Source organism: Neodiprion pinetum, chromosome 5 (genome assembly GCF_021155775.2).
Source record: "Neodiprion pinetum isolate iyNeoPine1 chromosome 5, iyNeoPine1.2, whole genome shotgun sequence".
Lineage (NCBI taxonomy): Eukaryota > Metazoa > Arthropoda > Insecta > Hymenoptera > Diprionidae > Neodiprion > Neodiprion pinetum.
The window spans coordinates 6,874,825-6,893,833 of NC_060236.1; the positions used below are offsets into that span (position 1 = coordinate 6,874,825).

The 19,009-nt window shown below is 43.0% G+C and overlaps 4 protein-coding genes across 7 annotated transcripts; 3 read left to right on the forward strand and 1 right to left on the reverse strand.

Annotated features, from left to right (window-relative positions):
- Window positions 1–527: 527 nt before the first annotated feature.
- Window positions 528–2,656, reverse strand: LOC124220000 (thioredoxin domain-containing protein 12). The gene is made up of 3 exons (XM_046628319.2): window positions 2,379–2,656; window positions 2,069–2,294; window positions 528–584 (listed from the first exon to the last, which is right to left on the reverse strand). Exons 1-3 carry the CDS (start codon window positions 2,654–2,656, stop codon window positions 528–530), a joined length of 561 nt encoding a protein of 186 aa, XP_046484275.1.
- Window positions 2,657–3,855: 1,199 nt separating this feature from the next.
- On the forward strand, window positions 3,856–5,696 carry LOC124220729 (protein mono-ADP-ribosyltransferase PARP12-like). Its single transcript, XM_046630065.2, has 2 exons — window positions 3,856–4,307; window positions 4,522–5,696. The coding sequence occupies exons 1-2, from the start codon at window positions 3,983–3,985 to the stop codon at window positions 4,782–4,784; spliced, it is 588 nt and encodes a 195-aa protein (XP_046486021.1). The 5' UTR covers window positions 3,856–3,982; the 3' UTR covers window positions 4,785–5,696.
- A 3,280-nt stretch (window positions 5,697–8,976) lies between these two features.
- Window positions 8,977–16,084, forward strand: LOC124220709 (platelet binding protein GspB-like). Of its 4 annotated transcripts, none has more exons than XM_069136221.1 (2): window positions 8,977–15,606; window positions 15,649–16,084. In XM_069136221.1, exon 1 carries the CDS (start codon window positions 9,011–9,013, stop codon window positions 13,160–13,162), a length of 4,152 nt encoding a protein of 1,383 aa, XP_068992322.1. In that variant the 5' UTR covers window positions 8,977–9,010; the 3' UTR covers window positions 13,163–15,606; window positions 15,649–16,084. The 4 variants fall into 4 exon arrangements, with proteins under 4 accessions (XP_068992322.1, XP_068992321.1, XP_068992323.1 ...); XM_069136220.1 differs by having other exon boundaries at window positions 15,666–16,084; XM_069136222.1 differs by having other exon boundaries at window positions 15,767–16,084.
- LOC124220730 (protein mono-ADP-ribosyltransferase TIPARP-like) lies at window positions 15,502–17,543 on the forward strand. The gene is made up of 2 exons (XM_046630066.2): window positions 15,502–16,084; window positions 16,171–17,543. Exons 1-2 carry the CDS (start codon window positions 15,772–15,774, stop codon window positions 16,431–16,433), a joined length of 576 nt encoding a protein of 191 aa, XP_046486022.1. The 5' UTR covers window positions 15,502–15,771; the 3' UTR covers window positions 16,434–17,543.
- Window positions 17,544–19,009: the final 1,466 nt, after the last annotated feature.

The window sequence follows — 19,009 nt, forward strand, 5'->3', positions numbered from 1 at the left end:
TCCGACTTGTGCTTCTCATTCGACCAATCAATAATGAGCTTTAACGTGTTGTTATGCGTTTGTGCGATCTCTGTTCGAAGGCCTTATCCCGTCCCTAAAGGATGCCACCGAAGTGTCTTCCCTTTGACAACTAATTGAAGACGTCGTAAAATGTCGCATTCGTCGACTTCTAGATATCATAGGCATAATCTCTTAGGCGAAACTGAAACACGGATTATAGGGCATCTTGTAGACATTTTATAGACGGCAAGTGTGATGTCTGGGATATGATCTCACAATTATTTTCCCAAGTCGCGTTCTCCCATAATAGCCACTGAAAAGAAAATAGAACTGCTTGAAAGAGAAAAGGGACTACCATCATCGCGTTAAAATATGTATTACAGTATAGAAGAATCCGAGAATTGAAGAAAGAAAAATGTGCCTGAGTCGACATGAAAAGCGCTTACGTCACTTATTCGAGTTAACTTTAGCGTGCACTCGACTCGACCCTGTGTACCTATACACTTTCTGCCTTAATCTATATTCTACTACAGACCTTGTCTCTCGAACTCCGTCCTGCAAGTAGGGTAACAATGAGTCGACATCTGCGGCAGTTAAAGAGCAGAGAGATTTCAGTAATATGATACAAGGATTCTATAATTATTTGCAAGTCAGTTATACCGAGCGATAAGAGCTGGTTTTGTTTCGACCATCGCCGTCGTCGCTTTATCTTCTCTCTTGCGGTAAATTATCCATTTCCCCGTGGCCTTTCCGCTTTTCCAGAATTTCTTCGCGTATCTCGAATTCACTCGTATGCTTGTGGGTCATTACAGAAATGGGTACACGGAGCACGTGGATTTGCATTGCTGGCCGAAATTAAAGTGAAAGAGAAATAGATGAGGTAGATAGACTAGGTGCCGCGGTGAAGGCACGGCAGTACATGTATTATAGTACAATCGCCGTGCAGCCATTCTTATTTCTCATTTCTCTCTTTCAACTATACAAAAGAAGCAGAAGAGAAGGTGAAATTGAATTGGCAACATCATTAAACGACGCACGCGAGGTGGAGAGCCGCATTTCACGCCCGGCAGATCTTAAACCGCGTTTGAAACCGACGAGTCTCAACGGCGGAAATAATACAACTTCTGTGTTCTGAACGATCAAAGCCTCGTGCCTGCAGCCTACCTGCCTGCCTGGTCACCCTCAATCTTCCTTCGCCGACAGTATTTCAACTTCCTTACATACGTCAAACGCGTTGTACATATATGTACGTGGTCGTAACTACAGGCGACAGACGCGCGGGAAGGAGAATCGCGCAACTGCAATTCGCAACAATAAACATCTAATTGAAATTGTACGTAAGCTGCAAGGTGTATATGTTTATATTATAAGCTGTTTTTGTAACAGTTGACATAATAAGTAGAGTCAGCAATTGCGGCAGACCTCTTTCATTGTCGTTTTTCGCAATATCACTATTCTGTTCATTTACTTATTATTACTGCTGTTGAATTTCTCCCAGACATGGTGATATCGAAATTGGCAACAGAGGCATCAAAGTATATAAAAGTTACGGCAAGGTGTAATGTATGCGGAGAGTTAACAATGTTGTGTACAGCGTTTGTTAAAGCAATGTTGTTGTCTATAATGGCGAAGAATCGCGCAAGAAGCAGTCTTTTGTTCGCGAAAAAATATTTGCCAACACTTGATAAATAAAAGAGTATAAGTATATTTAGTACATAGTTGGTTAGAGAGAATGAAAAGGCGCAACTGCGTCACGGCACGCGAAAATGCACGTCAAACACAACACGACTCAACGACAAAACATTCGATATTATTCGATTCTTATTTTTATATTCAATTTATACTCGTTATTCCTACTTGGGATACAGGATATTAATATTTTTCAAAGCAACGCACTTGTTACTGTTTCTTCGTTCATGTATGCGTATAATGATTAATCGTGTGTACGCAAGCGTAATTACACAGTGATGATGGACACACATACGGTTCGGCAATATTATCCGCGGAATTCCGACGAAGTGACGGTAATACGATGCGTATTATTGTTTAAAAATTCTGCTTTCAATACCTGTGGAAACATTTTCAAAACTCTGAGCATCGAATCAACGATCTGTCCGACGTTCCAGTAGTGATACTTGTAATTCGGTTCTCGATTTGGGTCCTGGTTGTCAATCTCACGCAGTAATTTACCGTCAGGGCAAAAAAATAGGATTCTAGGAACGTAAGCACCATCCGGGACAAATTTATCCGGTAGCTGTTTTTCGCCCGAAGCCTCGACGTTGACCATGACGAAACTGAATAGAACACATAGGCAGGTATGGATGAATATCGATGAGAGAGGTATTCGAACAGAGCATCTGAATTAAAAATCGCCTTACTGCTGGCTCAAGTCGAGTAGTTTTAGAGAATTGGCAAATTTCGGACGGAGATTTGCGCAGGCTGGACATCCGAGCTTGTGGACTACTACCATTATCGGTTTTCGTGTTTTCTTAGCCTCTGTAAAACCACCGGATACACTTCTCCATCTGTATGACAAGCCAAACCCATGATCGCCCGAGTTTTCATTGCCGGAATCTTGGGCTATCACCCTCGCTACCACGATTGCCGGCAAATGTAGCAAGGTGACGGGTACCAAGGGCACTATGCGTATTTTCATGACTCACGCAGAAAATTTGAAAAGTGGACCGAAGTGGCCGAAGGTTTTCACAAATGTGTGTACGAGCAAGAAGTCGAAATACGGCGGAGGCTGCTACGTAGATTTCGAAGATGAGAGCAGCGACGGTCGTGCGCTACGTTCACGCCGAATCAAGAATGCGTTCCAAAATTAACTCGCAGCGCTAAAAACTCCCTAAGTAGATCGAGATGTAAAAAGTACTGGTATTAAGGGTGCGTTCCGATGTTAGCTTCCGGTGCTGTCAACAATCTTTTATCTCGTTTGCGTTACCGAGTTCGTGAGTAGCTCTGCCTCTGCCCTAGGGAGTTCTTGGCTACCGGTTGATTTCAGAACGCACCGTAAGATTCTCAATAAAATTACCCAAAAATACTGTAATTTTACCGTAAATTGACGTAGTGTTTTTCGTCCAATCTTGCGTTGTGAAATTACGGTCATAATTTTTCTCGGTTATTTTACGGTAAAAATAAGGTGTCATCACCTATTTAGATGAAAAAATACCGGTCAGGTTTTTTTTCGTAAATTAATGGTCATAAAAAAATATGGCCGGTCATGTACAAAATTGCAAGAGTTAATAGAAGTAGCGCGTCATTTCTTTTTCACCCCTCCCAGCATCATAATTTTCGTTTTATTTTCGATGGAATGCAATATGAAATTCACAGTCGATTACGAATGTGTTGATAAATTTATTGTAGTTTCGTTACAAAAATATATGCCTAGAGATGATGCTTAGTTTTCTTAGAATGTTAGTATATTTTTTTTAGATTCAGTATATATTTTATGATGGAACCAATGTAGTAATATTATTCGCAGTCACTTTGTCAGTTTGTTATGGTAGAAATACTAAATTTACCGGTCATAATTACCACTTATATTTCTAACCCTAAGTATCTCATCGCCAACTGTGATTATCCAGCTGGCGAACTCGTTTGCACATAGGCCGCGCGGTGGCAGCACCGTTCGGGTCGCAACAAGACTACGCAAAATCACTGTCTTCCTGCCGAGCCGCGGTATGTGTCCGTGGCGCTACCTCGACGCGACCCGGCGTACCAGGACGATGACAGTACAAACTCCAAGCATACGATCGGGTACCCGGCATGCCGCACGGCTCGATATCTAGGCAGCAGGGCTTTGAGGTGAACTTTGTTATAATTTCAGGGGAATCCCAAATAACAGAAACTCGACGCCATGTTGGGTGAATGTAATACACGACGCGACGGCAGAACAGCAGTGCCGCCGTGATTGTATTGGCGTCTGGTGTGAAGAGTCAGGGTTAATTTTTAGCCTCTTCGAATTGGGGCATGAATAAAAATGGAGTTATTACAATGTGCTGTAACTTCAAATAACTTTGGATTGCGGAAAAAATTCCCATGGAGTATACGTCAAGACGGAGATGTCGACCCAAAAATCGACGGCAGGAACCTACGGTCCAATGAAATAGAGTTCTTAGCTGAGCGTTTGGGCAGCCAAATATCCGTCACAGAAGGCACCTTCATAGGTAGAATTGAAAACCCTTGCTTATGGTCTCGCTACGTACTACACTACGAGGAAATGAAGGCAAACTTGACAGCTAGCAAAGTTACAGAGCACATCGTTGTTCATGCCACCTCGATATCGGCTGCGTACGAAATAGCAGGTAAAGCAAACAAAGTTCATGTGCGCGTTGTTTTTGTCATTTCTGTTGCAAACTTGTTATGCCCAGCTCTATGTGTATTTTCGCAAAGAGTATCTGAACAATATGTTTGCGTTAATTAGTAAAAGCATAATAATAAAAACGAAACCAAATCATCCAATCAAACAACATTGCCCATGACATTTTTATTCATTACCTTGTTGGTGACATATTTCAGACAACAACTTTGACTGGAGGCTTGTAAAGCGTTATCGCTTTGGTCAGGGTGTTAGCTTTGCCAAAGATGTGGACTATGCCGCTTCTCAAGCAACAAGAAAAGGTGCCTACATTATTGCTGGAATTCTTGTTGCTGCAAGTAAAATAGGGAACTTCGGAACCCAAATACCACCTGGCACTTTCGATACTACGACGAATAAAGCAAAGAGTGTTTACGTTAAATATTACGACAATGACTTTTATCCCTACTACATAGCTTACTGAGAAGATTTTACAAAAAACTGTATGACATCACGATTACTTTGTGTAAAATTTTAAGAAATCTATTGTATACACCCAAAGTCACAATGGCTTGAGATTTAAAAAAAAGAATGGTCGAATGTTAGAAGGATCAAAATATAAAATTTTCAAAGATGAAAAAACTAAATTGTAATATTATACAAGTTTCAAGGGTCCCAGTATAGAAAGTCGAAATACAGAACGACAAAACATAAAACGGCAGAATCTAGAATCTGTACACGGTTTTATACAATAGAGATGAATTCTGACAATTCTATATTTTGGTATTCCATACTTTGAATTTTCTATTTTTTAACTCTCCATACTTCGACTTTCTACATTTCATAGTTTTATAAATTAAATTTTCGCTTCCGCAAATATTCGATATTGTGGCCCTTCTATTTCTTGATCTATCTATATTTTTACCCCCACCCAGTCACAATTCATTAATTATTGTGGTGATCATAGTATCTAGATTAGACCTGTCCTTAAGAAGGGCAAAATCGAATTTTAATGGTCTTACCCCCCAAATTGGTTCGAAATAATTCAAAAAAAATGTCCGAATTTTTAAAAATTTTTCCCTCCATATTTACCCACGCCTAGGAAGCCTTACTTTTTCCCATAAGAAAAGCATTGGTTTTTCGGGATTTTTAATCGTTTTATTACCGCTGCCGTAATTATCAGCTAAAAAATCGCAAATTCTCAGAAAATGTTGACAGTTATATTACCTTTTAGTCCAATTTTTTAGAATTCGATACAAGCATTTTTGGTCTAGATCAATCACATCTTCATTCTCTGTATGTTGCGAAAAACGCGGAAAAAAGTCGATTGATCTAGCCCAAAAATGCTTGTATCGAATTCCAAAAAATTGGACGAAAAGGTAACAACTGTCAACATTTTCTGAGAATTTGCGATTTTTTAGCTGATAATTACAGCAGCGGTAAAAAAACGATTAAAAATCCCGAAAAACCAATGCTTCTCTTATGGGAAAAAGTAAGGCTTCCTAGGTGTGGGTAAATATGGATGGAAAATTTTTTAAGAATTCGGACATTTTTTTTGAATTATTTCGAACCAATTTGGGGGGTAAGACCATTAAAATTCGATTTCGCCTTCTTAAGGACAGGTCTAATCTACATATACTATTTAGATATTTTTTTAATTATGCAATTATACTTAAACTCTGTGATAGTGTCCGCATTGTGATCGAAGTTTCTCTATAGAAATAACATTGTCAAAACTTTTTTTCATAGTATATATTCTATTGTAAAAGTGATAATGTTCCAAAAAAAAATATTGCCTTCGAAACACGAGTCGGTTGACTTAAGCTACCCGACAAAATTTAACTTGACAAAAATTATTCAAAATAGTAAGAAATACCGATAGTCAGAAGTCACAGATAGAAAAGTTAGTTGGATATTTTGATTAACCTATTTATTATATAATCTCTTTATGTATATATAAATATTTCGTATGTTTATCAATTGCATAGATTATGCATATTTTAATGAGATAAAAATAATAAAAAACAAACTCTTCAAATTTCATTTTGATACTTGCTTCATCCTAACTTACAGGCTGTATAAGTTATCTCTATATATAAAGGAACAAGTACGATCCGCACAGCCCAAACCCTTTGACCTAGAAACTTGAAATTTAGAATGCATATTCCCCTCGGAACATAAGCACCCACTAAGAAGCGATTTTTAGAAATTCGAACCCTAAGGGGGTAAAAAGTGGTTAAATGTGATTTTTACGGATTCGACGATATCTCTGCACATAGATGAGACATCGACTTGGTTTTTGATTCAAACAGTTCATAATATAAATACTTAAAAAGTACTTTCTGCGTTTTTCGAAATTTAGACAATAAGGGGTTGAAAAGCGGTTGATCGTGAGGCGCGAAGCGCGCAGGCGCGGAGCCCCTAGTTCATCTATATTTGACATTCGGAATTTTTCCGCAATACGGTTGATTCTACGTACTAGTAGAATTTTGAAAGAAGTGATTTTTTTTCAATCTTCCGAAAGTCTGAAGTATGAAGTACAAATATTACGTTAAAATTTTATGACAAAATTCAAGAAATTCCTCAAGCTCGCGTTAGTCATTCTTTTGCTCAACGATAATCCAGCGGCTGATTCGCCAGGCCTGCGGAATGTTGAGCGGCCCGACAGAGCTACCAATTCCGCTGAAACGAGTCCAGTGGCATTTTAATAGTTAGCATCTGCTGATGCAAGGGTAAGGGTCACAGTTTTTATAAAGCGTCAGTCTACCTTTAATTGGCAGCAGTAAACAATATTTTTTTGCGCGTGCCAATATTACAAAAATTAAAAAGTAAAATAGAAACTAGGAAAATGTACCAGTAAAATCGCAAGAGTGGACAGAGTGAGAAGGCTTGCAAACTTCGCAATGACTGGCCCAAAAAAGAAAACGACCTGTAACATAGCCAAAAAGACGATAATTACGGCAGTTCAGCTTAAGCCAAAAAATACGAAAATTGATTGATTCAAAACTAAACGTTAACGGAATAAAACGAAAATAAATATTGGTTTTGTTGTTATAAATTTTATGACCATTTTTTCGTTCACGTGAAATGAACAAGAGAATATGGACGACGAACACACTATAATAACAAAAAGCTGTACTCGTGGTCTAGGATTCAAAATGCAAATAAAGTGTTCTTTTTGTCCCCAATACTGGCATACGAAATTGGCATCTAGCAATGGCTTTGCTATGCGAATGAATACTCCGATTGAAAGGAAATTTCTGGTACAATGGACCACCTCCAGTGTAGCACACTGTGATTGTGAAAAATATTGTGACCGCTTCGGAATCAGTACGAAAAATCATTTGTTGGTCAATGGTGTAGAAAAAAAAGATATTGCCGAAAAAAAATGTTGTGACATGGACTTTTGATGCAAACGAAAAAAGCATTTCAGCAGCAGCATGGATAATTCAGCAAACGAGTCATGGAGCTCGAATGAGTGCTCGAGCAGCAACGAATGTGAAATTAAGACGCCAAGCAACAAGAGATTCGAGTGGATACCTAGAAACCGAGACGTGATAATGGTAAGTATAACACTGAACCTAATATGAACGTGGCTAAAAAATTGGTTATTCAAGTGAATTCGTAGAACCCGATATTGTGATTGTTAAACTGGCTAAAAAAATTGGCCTTACCAAAATTTAATTATGAAACTCGCCTAGCGTATAGTAAGAATGACTGGAGCAAACGGCAATCTGGCCTTATGTCGTTGTATGTTTCAGTTATGTTTATGGCTTCATCCCGAAATTTTATTACCATACAGCCATTGTTTCTGTGTCAGAAAAATTGATGATTGGACGAATTGAATAGCGAACTGATAGCGAATCGAGGAAATCATGAAATTAGACGAATTTGATCTATTTATCTCTGGGATGCCAAAAAATCTTCGCACGCTTCTAACTATTGTAAAACGGTAACCCCGTAAACTACTCAACTCCCCTAAAAAGGTAATCAAAGCTTAGGATAAGGCTATGGAACGCATCTGGAACTGGATCTGGTTTTGATTGTCCATATTATTATGATAGCAATATTTGTCCGTAAAAGGTCCGTTTGCAATGTACGAGTATTTGCAATATAGCCAACTATACTGGCATGCTTAAAATTTGTCGGGACACGGAAAAAAAATATATTGAAACAAATAAATAAGTGCGCCTGAAAATATGCAAGTTATCAATACAATACGACCAAGAGAAAATTATACGGCAGAGTTTTTAATAATTAAAACGTTAAGCCACCTTAAGCCCGCGACAATAACAACGATTTCGGGAACTCCCACAGCACAAATGAACACAGGAATTTATTACTCTACTTTGGAATAACGATTCCGCGATGGGAAATCCAAAAATTATACTCATATCCATAAAAGAACAGGGCTCATGTTATATAAACAGTTACTGTGTTTATGACAATACATGACTAATGCAATGCTTGTGTGCGCTTCTACCGTACAGCTTGGCGTAGCGAATACTGCAAGAAATTGGCATGTGCATGCAATAATATAACATATAATTTCTTCATTGTCTGAGTTTTCTGTCACAAATATCGACAAGTTGGGTCAATATTTTGATAGAAAATATTATAAAAGACTTGGGTAAAATGTAGAAGTATAAAAGCAGAAGTTCTGGTGTGTGCTTCATTAGTTACTCTAGGAGCAATTAAGAGCAGCTCAAAATGAAATTACGGTGTTTAATCTTCAGTGCATTCGTGTGCCTTCTCGTCTTCCGCGCAGCGGAAGCGAGAGCATACGCCAAGACTGAAGCCAGCAGCTACAGCTCAAGCAACTCCGAAACCGAGAGCAAAAGCGGTGACGAAGGCAGCGGCAGCAGCAGCAGCAGCAGCAGCAGCAGCAGCAGCAGCAGCGAAGGCAGCGGCAGCGGCAGCATGAGTGAGAGTGAGTCCAGTAGCGGCAGCAAAAGCGCCGGCGAAGGCAAAGACAGCGGCAAGAGCGGCAGCAGCAGCATGAGTAAGAGTGAGTCCAGTAGCGGCAGCAAAGGCAGCGGCAGCGGCAGCATGAGTGAGAGTGAGTCCAGTAGCGGCAGCAAAAGCGTCGGCGAAGGCAAAGACAGCGGCAAGAGCGGCAGCAGCAGCACGAGTAAGAGTGAGTCCAGTAGCGGCAGCAAAGGCAGCGGCAGCGGCAGCATGAGTGAGAGTGAGTCCAGTAGCAGCAGCAAAAGCGTCGGCGAAGGCAAAGACAGCGGCAAGAGCGGCAGCAGCAGCACGAGTAAGAGTGAGTCCAGTAGCGGCAGCAAAGGCAGCGGCAGCGGCAGCATGAGTGAGAGTGAGTCCAGTAGCGGCAGCAAAAGCGTCGGCGAAGGCAAAGACAGCGGCAAGAGCGGCAGCAGCAGCACGAGTAAGAGTGAGTCCAGTAGCGGCAGCAAAAGCGTCGGCGAAGGCAAAGACAGCGGCAAGAGCGGCAGCAGCAGCACGAGTAAGAGTGAGTCCAGCAGCGGCAGCAAAAGCGTCGGCGAAGGCAAAGACAGCGGCAAGAGCGGCAGCAGCAGCACGAGTAAGAGTGAGTCCAGCAGCAGCAGCAAAGGCAGCGGCAGCGGCAGCATGAGTGAGAGTGAGTCCAGTAGCAGCAGCAAAAGCGTCGGCGAAGGCAAAGACAGCGGCAAGAGCGGCAGCAGCAGCACGAGTAAGAGTGAGTCCAGTAGCGGCAGCAAAGGCAGCGGCAGCGGCAGCATGAGTGAGAGTGAGTCCAGTAGCAGCAGCAAAAGCGTCGGCGAAGGCAAAGACAGCGGCAAGAGCGGCAGCAGCAGCACGAGTAAGAGTGAGTCCAGTAGCGGCAGCAAAAGCGTCGGCGAAGGCAAAGACAGCGGCAAGAGCGGCAGCAGCAGCACGAGTAAGAGTGAGTCCAGTAGCGGCAGCAAAAGCGTCGGCGAAGGCAAAGACAGCGGCAAGAGCGGCAGCAGCAGCACGAGTAAGAGTGAGTCCAGCAGCGGCAGCAAAAGCGTCGGCGAAGGCAAAGACAGCGGCAAGAGCGGCAGCAGCAGCACGAGTAAGAGTGAGTCCAGCAGCAGCAGCAAAGGCAGCGGCAGCGGCAGCATGAGTGAGAGTGAGTCCAGTAGCGGCAGCAAAAGCGTCGGCGAAGGCAAAGACAGCGGCAAGAGCGGCAGCAGCAGCACGAGTAAGAGTGAGTCCAGTAGCGGCAGCAAAAGCGTCGGCGAAGGCAAAGACAGCGGCAAGAGCGGCAGCAGCAGCACGAGTAAGAGTGAGTCCAGTAGCGGCAGCAAAAGCGTCGGCGAAGGCAAAGACAGCGGCAAGAGCGGCAGCAGCAGCACGAGTAAGAGTGAGTCCAGTAGCGGCAGCAAAAGCGTCGGCGAAGGCAAAGACAGCGGCAAGAGCGGCAGTGGCAGTGTTAAGGGTAACAATGGCAGCGGTAAGGTTGACAGCGATAAAGGCAGCAAAGGCAGTGATAAGGGTGGCAGTGGCAATGACAGCGGCAAGGGTGGCAGCGGTAGCAATAAGGGTGGCAGTGGCAGTGAAAGCGATAAGGGTGGCAGCGGTAGCGCTAAGGGCAGCAGTGGCAGCGATGAAGGCGGAAGCGGCAGTAATAAGGGTGGCAGCGTAAGGGACAACAGCTGCGGTAGCAACAGCGAAGGCAGCAGCGTCGAAGGCGGTCACGGCGGTGCTAGCGACAAGACCAGCACCACGAGTAAGAGTGAGACCAGTAGCGGCAGCAAAAGCGTCGGCGAAGGCAAAGACAGCGGCAAGAGCGGCAGCAGCAGCACGAGTAAGAGTGAGTCCAGCAGCGGCAGCAAAAGCGTCGGCGAAGGCAAAGACAGCGGCAAGAGCGGCAGCAGCAGCACGAGTAAGAGTGAGTCCAGCAGCAGCAGCAAAGGCAGCGGCAGCGGCAGCATGAGTGAGAGTGAGTCCAGTAGCGGCAGCAAAAGCGTCGGCGAAGGCAAAGACAGCGGCAAGAGCGGCAGCAGCAGCACGAGTAAGAGTGAGTCCAGTAGCGGCAGCAAAAGCGTCGGCGAAGGCAAAGACAGCGGCAAGAGCGGCAGCAGCAGCACGAGTAAGAGTGAGTCCAGTAGCGGCAGCAAAAGCGTCGGCGAAGGCAAAGACAGCGGCAAGAGCGGCAGCAGTAGCACGAGTAAGAGTGAGTCCAGTAGCGGCAGCAAAAGCGTCGGCGAAGGCAAAGACAGCGGCAAGAGCGGCAGCAGTAGCACGAGTAAGAGTGAGTCCAGCAGCAGCAGCAAAGGCAGCGGCAGCGGCAGCATGAGTGAGAGTGAGTCCAGTAGCGGCAGCAAAAGCGTCGGCGAAGGCAAAGACAGCGGCAAGAGCAGCAGCAGCAGCACGAGTAAGAGTGAGTCCAGCAGCAGCAGCAAAGGCAGCGGCAGCGGCAGCATGAGTGAGAGTGAGTCCAGTAGCGGCAGCAAAAGCGTCGGCGAAGGCAAAGACAGCGGCAAGAGCGGCAGCAGTAGCACGAGTAAGAGTGAGTCCAGTAGCGGCAGCAAAAGCGTCGGCGAAGGCAAAGACAGCGGCAAGAGCGGCAGCAGTAGCACGAGTAAGAGTGAGTCCAGCAGCAGCAGCAAAGGCAGCGGCAGCGGCAGCATGAGTGAGAGTGAGTCCAGTAGCGGCAGCAAAAGCGTCGGCGAAGGCAAAGACAGCGGCAAGAGCGGCAGCAGCAGCACGAGTAAGAGTGAGTCCAGCAGCAGCAGCAAAGGCAGCGGCAGCGGCAGCATGAGTGAGAGTGAGTCCAGTAGCGGCAGCAAAAGCGTCGGCGAAGGCAAAGACAGCGGCAAGAGCGGCAGCAGTAGCACGAGTAAGAGTGAGTCCAGTAGCGGCAGCAAAAGCGTCGGCGAAGGCAAAGACAGCGGCAAGAGCGGCAGCAGTAGCACGAGTAAGAGTGAGTCCAGCAGCAGCAGCAAAGGCAGCGGCAGCGGCAGCATGAGTGAGAGTGAGTCCAGTAGCGGCAGCAAAAGCGTCGGCGAAGGCAAAGACAGCGGCAAGAGCGGCAGCAGCAGCACGAGTAAGAGTGAGTCCAGCAGCAGCAGCAAAGGCAGCGGCAGCGGCAGCATGAGTGAGAGTGAGTCCAGTAGCGGCAGCAAAAGCGTCGGCGAAGGCAAAGACAGCGGCAAGAGCGGCAGCAGCAGCATGAGTAAGAGTGAGTCCAGCAGCGGCAGCAAAGGCAGCGGCAGCGGCAGCATGAGTGAGAGTGAGTCCAGTAGCGGCAGCAAAAGCGTCGGCGAAGGCAAAGACAGCGGCAAGAGCGGCAGCAGCAGCATGAGTAAGAGTGAGTCCAGCAGCGGCAGCAAAGGCAGCGGCAGCGGCAGCATGAGTGAGAGTGAGTCCAGTAGCGGCAGCAAAAGCGTCGGCGAAGGCAAAGACAGCGGCAAGAGCGGCAGCAGCAGCACGAGTAAGAGTGAGTCCAGTAGCGGCAGCAAAGGCAGCGGCAGCGGCAGCATGAGTGAGAGTGAGTCCAGTAGCGGCAGCAAAAGCGTCGGCGAAGGCAAAGACAGCGGCAAGAGCGGCAGCAGCAGCATGAGTAAGAGTGAGTCCAGCAGCGGCAGCAAAGGCAGCGGCAGCGGCAGCATGAGTGAGAGTGAGTCCAGTAGCGGCAGCAAAAGCGTCGGCGAAGGCAAAGACAGCGGCAAGAGCGGCAGCAGCAGCATGAGTAACAGCGAGTCCAGTAGCGGCAGCAAAGGCAGCGGCAGCGGCAGCATGAGTGAGAGTGAGTCCAGTAGCAGCAGTGGTGACAGCGACGAGAGCGAAAGCAGCAGCAGCAGCAGCAGCAGCAGCAGCAGCAGCACCAGCAGCACGGATGCTGAGTCAGAGAGCTGGAGCAGCAGCGACAGCTATACGTCACTCACCGATTAAATCTTCAAGCAGATATGAAACCGAGACGTGTGAAACTTGGAAAATGAACCTGGCTAAAAATTAATTATTACCAGAATTAATTATGAAACTTGTATGCGTATGGCAAGATTGAAACTGAACTAAAAGGCAATCTGGCATATCGAAGCATTATCGCGAAACTTTATTACATTACACAGGTAGGTAATGACCCTTTTGGATTGGGTATACTTTCACAGCCTGAATCGCTTTTAGACTCATACTCTACATGAGAAAAATATTAATTATTGAATGAATTGAATCGAACTGACAGCAAATCGTTTCAAAATTCGACACAAAAAAATTCTACAATCGTGGTTGAAATTTTGTGAAAGTAGGTTCTTATATCTGAAAAAGTTCACTCTCACTCTGAAAGTAATTCTTATCGAGATTCCGTCTCTGGAACCATATCACATAATTTATCACCGACCGTTTTATTAACGGTGACGGATCAGATCGAACTCAAACTTAAGATCGAAATTACTACTCAGATTAGGTACGAATGTGTACTATTATACTAAAACACTACCCAACTAATCCAAAACTATCACAGTAAGCATATAAAAATCACTTACGGCAAAAAAACGGTAATCAAAGTTTAGGATAGGCTAGCAGCCTTTTTCGACCATTATATTGTGATTATCCGTATTATTAGAATAGCAATTCGTCCGTGAAACCCGTCAGAGAACAACCAGCAAGAAGTCCATGTTGCAATATACGAGTATTTTCAATACAATCGTGCTTAAAATTTGTCAGGACACGATAAAAAAAACTGTTCTATTAAATCCAGTAGTAATTATAGCTGAAAAAATGCAATTAATACAACAAACGACTAAGAAAAAATTATAATTATATTATAGAGTTTTTATTTTAATATACGGCGGATATTTTAAACTTCGTGCACATCTTTGTTGCTGCATGAAATCATTTTAGTATCTATCGTAGAAGCATTTTAGATTGTATTGTGAATCGAATATTTATTCAAATATTATTATTTATTTTTTCAATTATGTTCGCTTATCTTGTATAATAAATAATATTGATGAAATATTTTGCACGTCTTCTTCATTGACTAATGGAATCTCTAAACTGCACTAGCACTAGCTATTATATTTCAGTGGCCCTCGCATGATGAACATGTAAAACTCAGTTCCAAGACCATGTTAATTGCAGTGTCACTTAGTTTGAATACCCTGTTCAGTGAGTGAACTACAGTGTTTTGATGTGTTTCGGTGCAGTGAAATGCTCAAAAATGTACAAAATTTGCGTTTGAGGCCAATAGATTTCAAAGCTTACTGTTAAATCTCCACAGTTGACGGAGTTATCGACTGCAGTTTCTAAACCGTACCGATTCGACACTGACAGGGCTTACTGGCTAACTTACGCTCAATGTGTGTGAAATTGAAACTGCACTTATGCCAAAGAAAATACGCGTTACACTCTAGTGTGTAAAAAGTAGCCTTTAAATTCAACAGTCAATGATTGTCTCTGAGTAAACTAAAGTAAGCAACTTGAAGGAAGAAAATTAAACAATTATGAAACAATATATGTATAATACGTAATAATATACGTATATGTATAACACATGACGTCTCTTCCCTGTAAGAAAATGATGAATACCTGAGACAAATTAAGTATCTTCTACTTCTACGTCATTTCAATCGAAATAACATTTTATCAAGATTATTAACATTTTTTCATAAATAGTTCACGTGAATTTTTCATAACTTGTGATCTCATTGAATTCAATTTGTTTCAAAAGAATTGAAAACCAACGTAATTCTTCCCTGAAACGATACAGCGTGCGAGAAAATGATGATATACCTCATTCGAATCCATGACAGAAAATTAATGACCCCATCTAATTTTTGCATAATTGCCTTTTACACGTCTTTCATTACCGTATTATGATATTTATTCGTACGGTATGTGCAATAGCCATTCAGCTTCAGTTCACCTGCCCACGTAGCTAAATTGGAAGACGGTGAAACGAGGAAAATTTTGCAGAATACCGCCAACGTAGTTTTAATTATACGTATGACCAATAATCTGGGTAGCTTCTACGCACATAAATGGAAAACAATGCAAAATAAAGTTATACCATACAACCGATTTGTTTGTAGGTACGAGAAAATTGAACAGTCATATTAAACCATTGACCAATAGCAGTCAAGGATACGCGTAACAGGAAGCCAGCGTTCCAAGGGGAAAAGGAACGTATGTATGTTGCATCTAGACGCTTCTGATTGTGATAAAAGGATGAGACAGCGAACGCTAATAACGCTATACTCGGTCTCACTTGCCACCTATGACGTGAAGTGTGACACGTTGCAGCAACGCGTGGTTAAACTTTGACCCGTCAGCTTCGAAACGAAATTAAACTAGGTGCTCAGCATTCCAGTACCCAGTTTATTCTTCAGCCGCAGACTGTGAGTAGCCAAAAAACAAACCAATATCGAATATCGCTGCAGAAAATCCTTCCTTGCAGCATCGATCGGCCAAGTTATACGTTGCGTTGGTTCGAGCATTTCTTCGCCTTCCCTGTATCTTCAAACTTATTCAACGAAGGCCGATTTTAATTCTCGTCAGCAACAATGGACCTGTTCAACAAAGCAATGCACAGCAACGACTTCGGTTTACGAAAATATTATCCATGGTCGGGGTACATTAATCACGAGCCGTGGGTTACTGGCCGCGTATCTAACAGGGAACGGAAATACGTCTGGTCCCATATGCAGGACGTATTTTGGTGGGACGAGATGACCGTCAAAAAGATTGAGAACCCATTCCTCTGGGCACGATATGCCTTACGATACGAAGAAATGAGGATCGACTCTGCATCTAGAGATGTGTCGGAGGAGATTGTGATACATGCTACATCCATCTCGAGTGCCTATGAAATAGCTGGTGCGTGTACACCAATAGTAGAATATGTTTTGGGGGTATATTTGAAGATAAATGTTTTTTATTTTTTAACTCACCTTAATTTGCAGACAAAAATTTTAACTGGAGACTGGCGAGACGCTGTCGCTTTGGTCACGGAGTCAGTTTTGCAAGGGATGCAGACTATGCAGAGGCTCATGCTAGTGACAACGAGGCCTACATAATAGCTGGGATCCTTGTAGCTAATTGCGACATTGGTAATTATGGAACCCGTATTCCATCGTACTTCTCAGATACGACAGTGAATCGTCAAGATAGCGTATGCGTCAAATACAATGACAATGAGTTTTATCCGTATTACATAGTTTATTAGACATGAAACGCCACAAGTAATATCCTAATATAAATTAACATTATCTTTAGCTATGATAGTAAGATAGAAAATAATAGTATTTAGATAACATATGATAGTAAACATCAGTACAAAATTATATTACGAATATATAAGTATGCTATTATAAAACTGTGATATGCATAGTTTCTTTAACCTATAATTAAGGGTGTATAAAATGGTATTTTTTCAGTTGAAAAAATGTTTGGATTTCATCAATATGTGTGCAAATTAACGAAATCATACCAAACTAAACCATCCTCAAAATTAAAAATTCCCCATCAGTCGAGTAAAACCCGTAACACCTTACGAGTAGAGTATTCGAATGCACAAATCTACATCTAGACTTATTCAATTAAGTTTCCTTACTGTCATTGGTAGGTAATTGAACGTTTATAGAATTATTGAGCCTGAAACAAGTTTGAGAATGCCATAATTTTCTCAATTCATCGACTTTTACATCAGCTCTTATGGGCATATAATCAGTAATTACAAATTACAGAGAATGGCTGAATCCACAGATCCGCTGGCTTAGTGCACCATCGTGCATACGACTAAACATGCTTAAACATGCAAGACAATCAACTATCAATAGTAATTGCGTACAAGTATGCTGTTACCATCTCGAAAACTCTGTATCATCCATTGAAATTCTCTAATCTCCAGTACACCAACCGCGGTTTTGTTATCGAAGGTCATGGAACCTCATAATAATACTAACTCTATATCTAATAATAATTACTTGTTGGTCGCGTATACATGCTAACATCTTAGTACTTAAATTGTCAAAAGTTGCATTACCAACCTTGGGCCTTAACGCAACGGAGATATTGAATAACCTGATAGGATATATTCCGATACAAAAAGCAATTATATTCTCGACTTTACATGGAAAAACGAATAATTGTTATTGTTTTCATTTGAAAAAAATAAGCGTCCATTTACTACAATAGGCCCATTGAACAGCTTTCAAGAGCATTTGTCCATTACGGTATAATAAGGTATAATAAGATTCCGTTGAATTATACGCAGGTATGTACACAATATTTTTCCAAATGCCTGCAGGTACACACAATGTAATACGTGCATAACTTGCAATAATCAGAGATACAAAAAACTCGATCGAGTCTATTTTCACCGTTAAATTATATTAGCCGTAGGCAATGTCAAGCATCACGCTACTCGAATTTTGATTACATTTTTTATCTGTACAGTTATCTCAAAATATTGTGAAGACGTCATTCAAGGTTGTTGGAATGTAACATCAATATTGTCATTGAGTACGTTTACACGGCAGCTGTTATTCCGGTTCACTATAGACGATGTAGTAATATCGGATTCAAAAATACCTCTAAGATTTGTAAGCCCGTTATATCCGGTGTAATGCACCAATTATCACGCACTTTCAAATCCGGTATTACTTATTACTATGTCGGCCATAGTAAAACCGGAATAACGGCGCCGATTAAGGGTACTCATCTTCACCTATGTAGGGTGCTTTCCATTTACTGACTCAAGTCGACTTGTGTCGCTATTTCTGGTGTATTCCTTCGGCCGGTTACACCTGAAATAGCGACACAAGTCGACTTGAGTCAGTAACACTCGTGTTCTGAGTCCCTCCTTGAGGAACAAGGATTCCTTGTTTCTCATTTCACGTTTCATAGACCTTCCTCGACAGAATAAGGAGCCCAGTGAAGGAGCCTTGTTAGATTTAAATATAGCCGAGTGGCGCTTCGATCAGCAGTCTTACCACCATAAGCAATCACATATCCCTAAATATGTCTTCCTTCTGGAAGGGAGAGCCAAGTTGTGACTATGAAACGAGGACGCCTCTGAGATTCAAGGAAGCCTTCATCAAGCCGTCCTTTATCCTTGAGATAAGGAGAGACTATGAATACGGGTGTAAAACCGCTTGGCTCTCATTGTCAAGTTGCGTCGGTTGATGAGAGTGTATAACCTCAAAGAAGTTAACCTGTAGACTGGCTGTGATCCTGCGTCATAAGGGTCATAAGTGCATAGACGCCAAGCGCAAGCGCAAGCGTTGGTTACATGAAACGAAACAGCCGATCGCAGTGCCGAAGGTTTCCTCAAGGAAGCTCGCGACCTGCCTTGAAAGAAGAAGGCCAATAAGGCTCCTTGTTCTGTCGAGCAAGGTCTATGAAATGTGAAATGAGGAATAAGGAATCCTTGTTCCTCAAGGAAGGACTATGAATACGGGTGTATTGGCCTCCTTCTTCCAAGGCAGGTCTCAAGCTTCCTTGAGGAAACCTTCGGCACTGCGATTGGCTGTTTCGTTTCATGTAGCCAACGCTTGCGCTTGCGCTTGGCGTCTATGCATTTATAACCCGTATGACGCAGAGATCACAGTCAGTCTACAGGTTACGGTCTTACATACGGGTCTGGCAAAGAAAGTAGTGGGGGTGGTTTATTTCATGGCCGGTTATTCATCTCGCTTTGTGGCCGCCAGGCCGGCGTTGTGTTCGAGGGATGGATAATCAACGCGTGCGCAATGCAGCGCCAACGTAATAATAACACTGAATAATAATATTATTATCGGC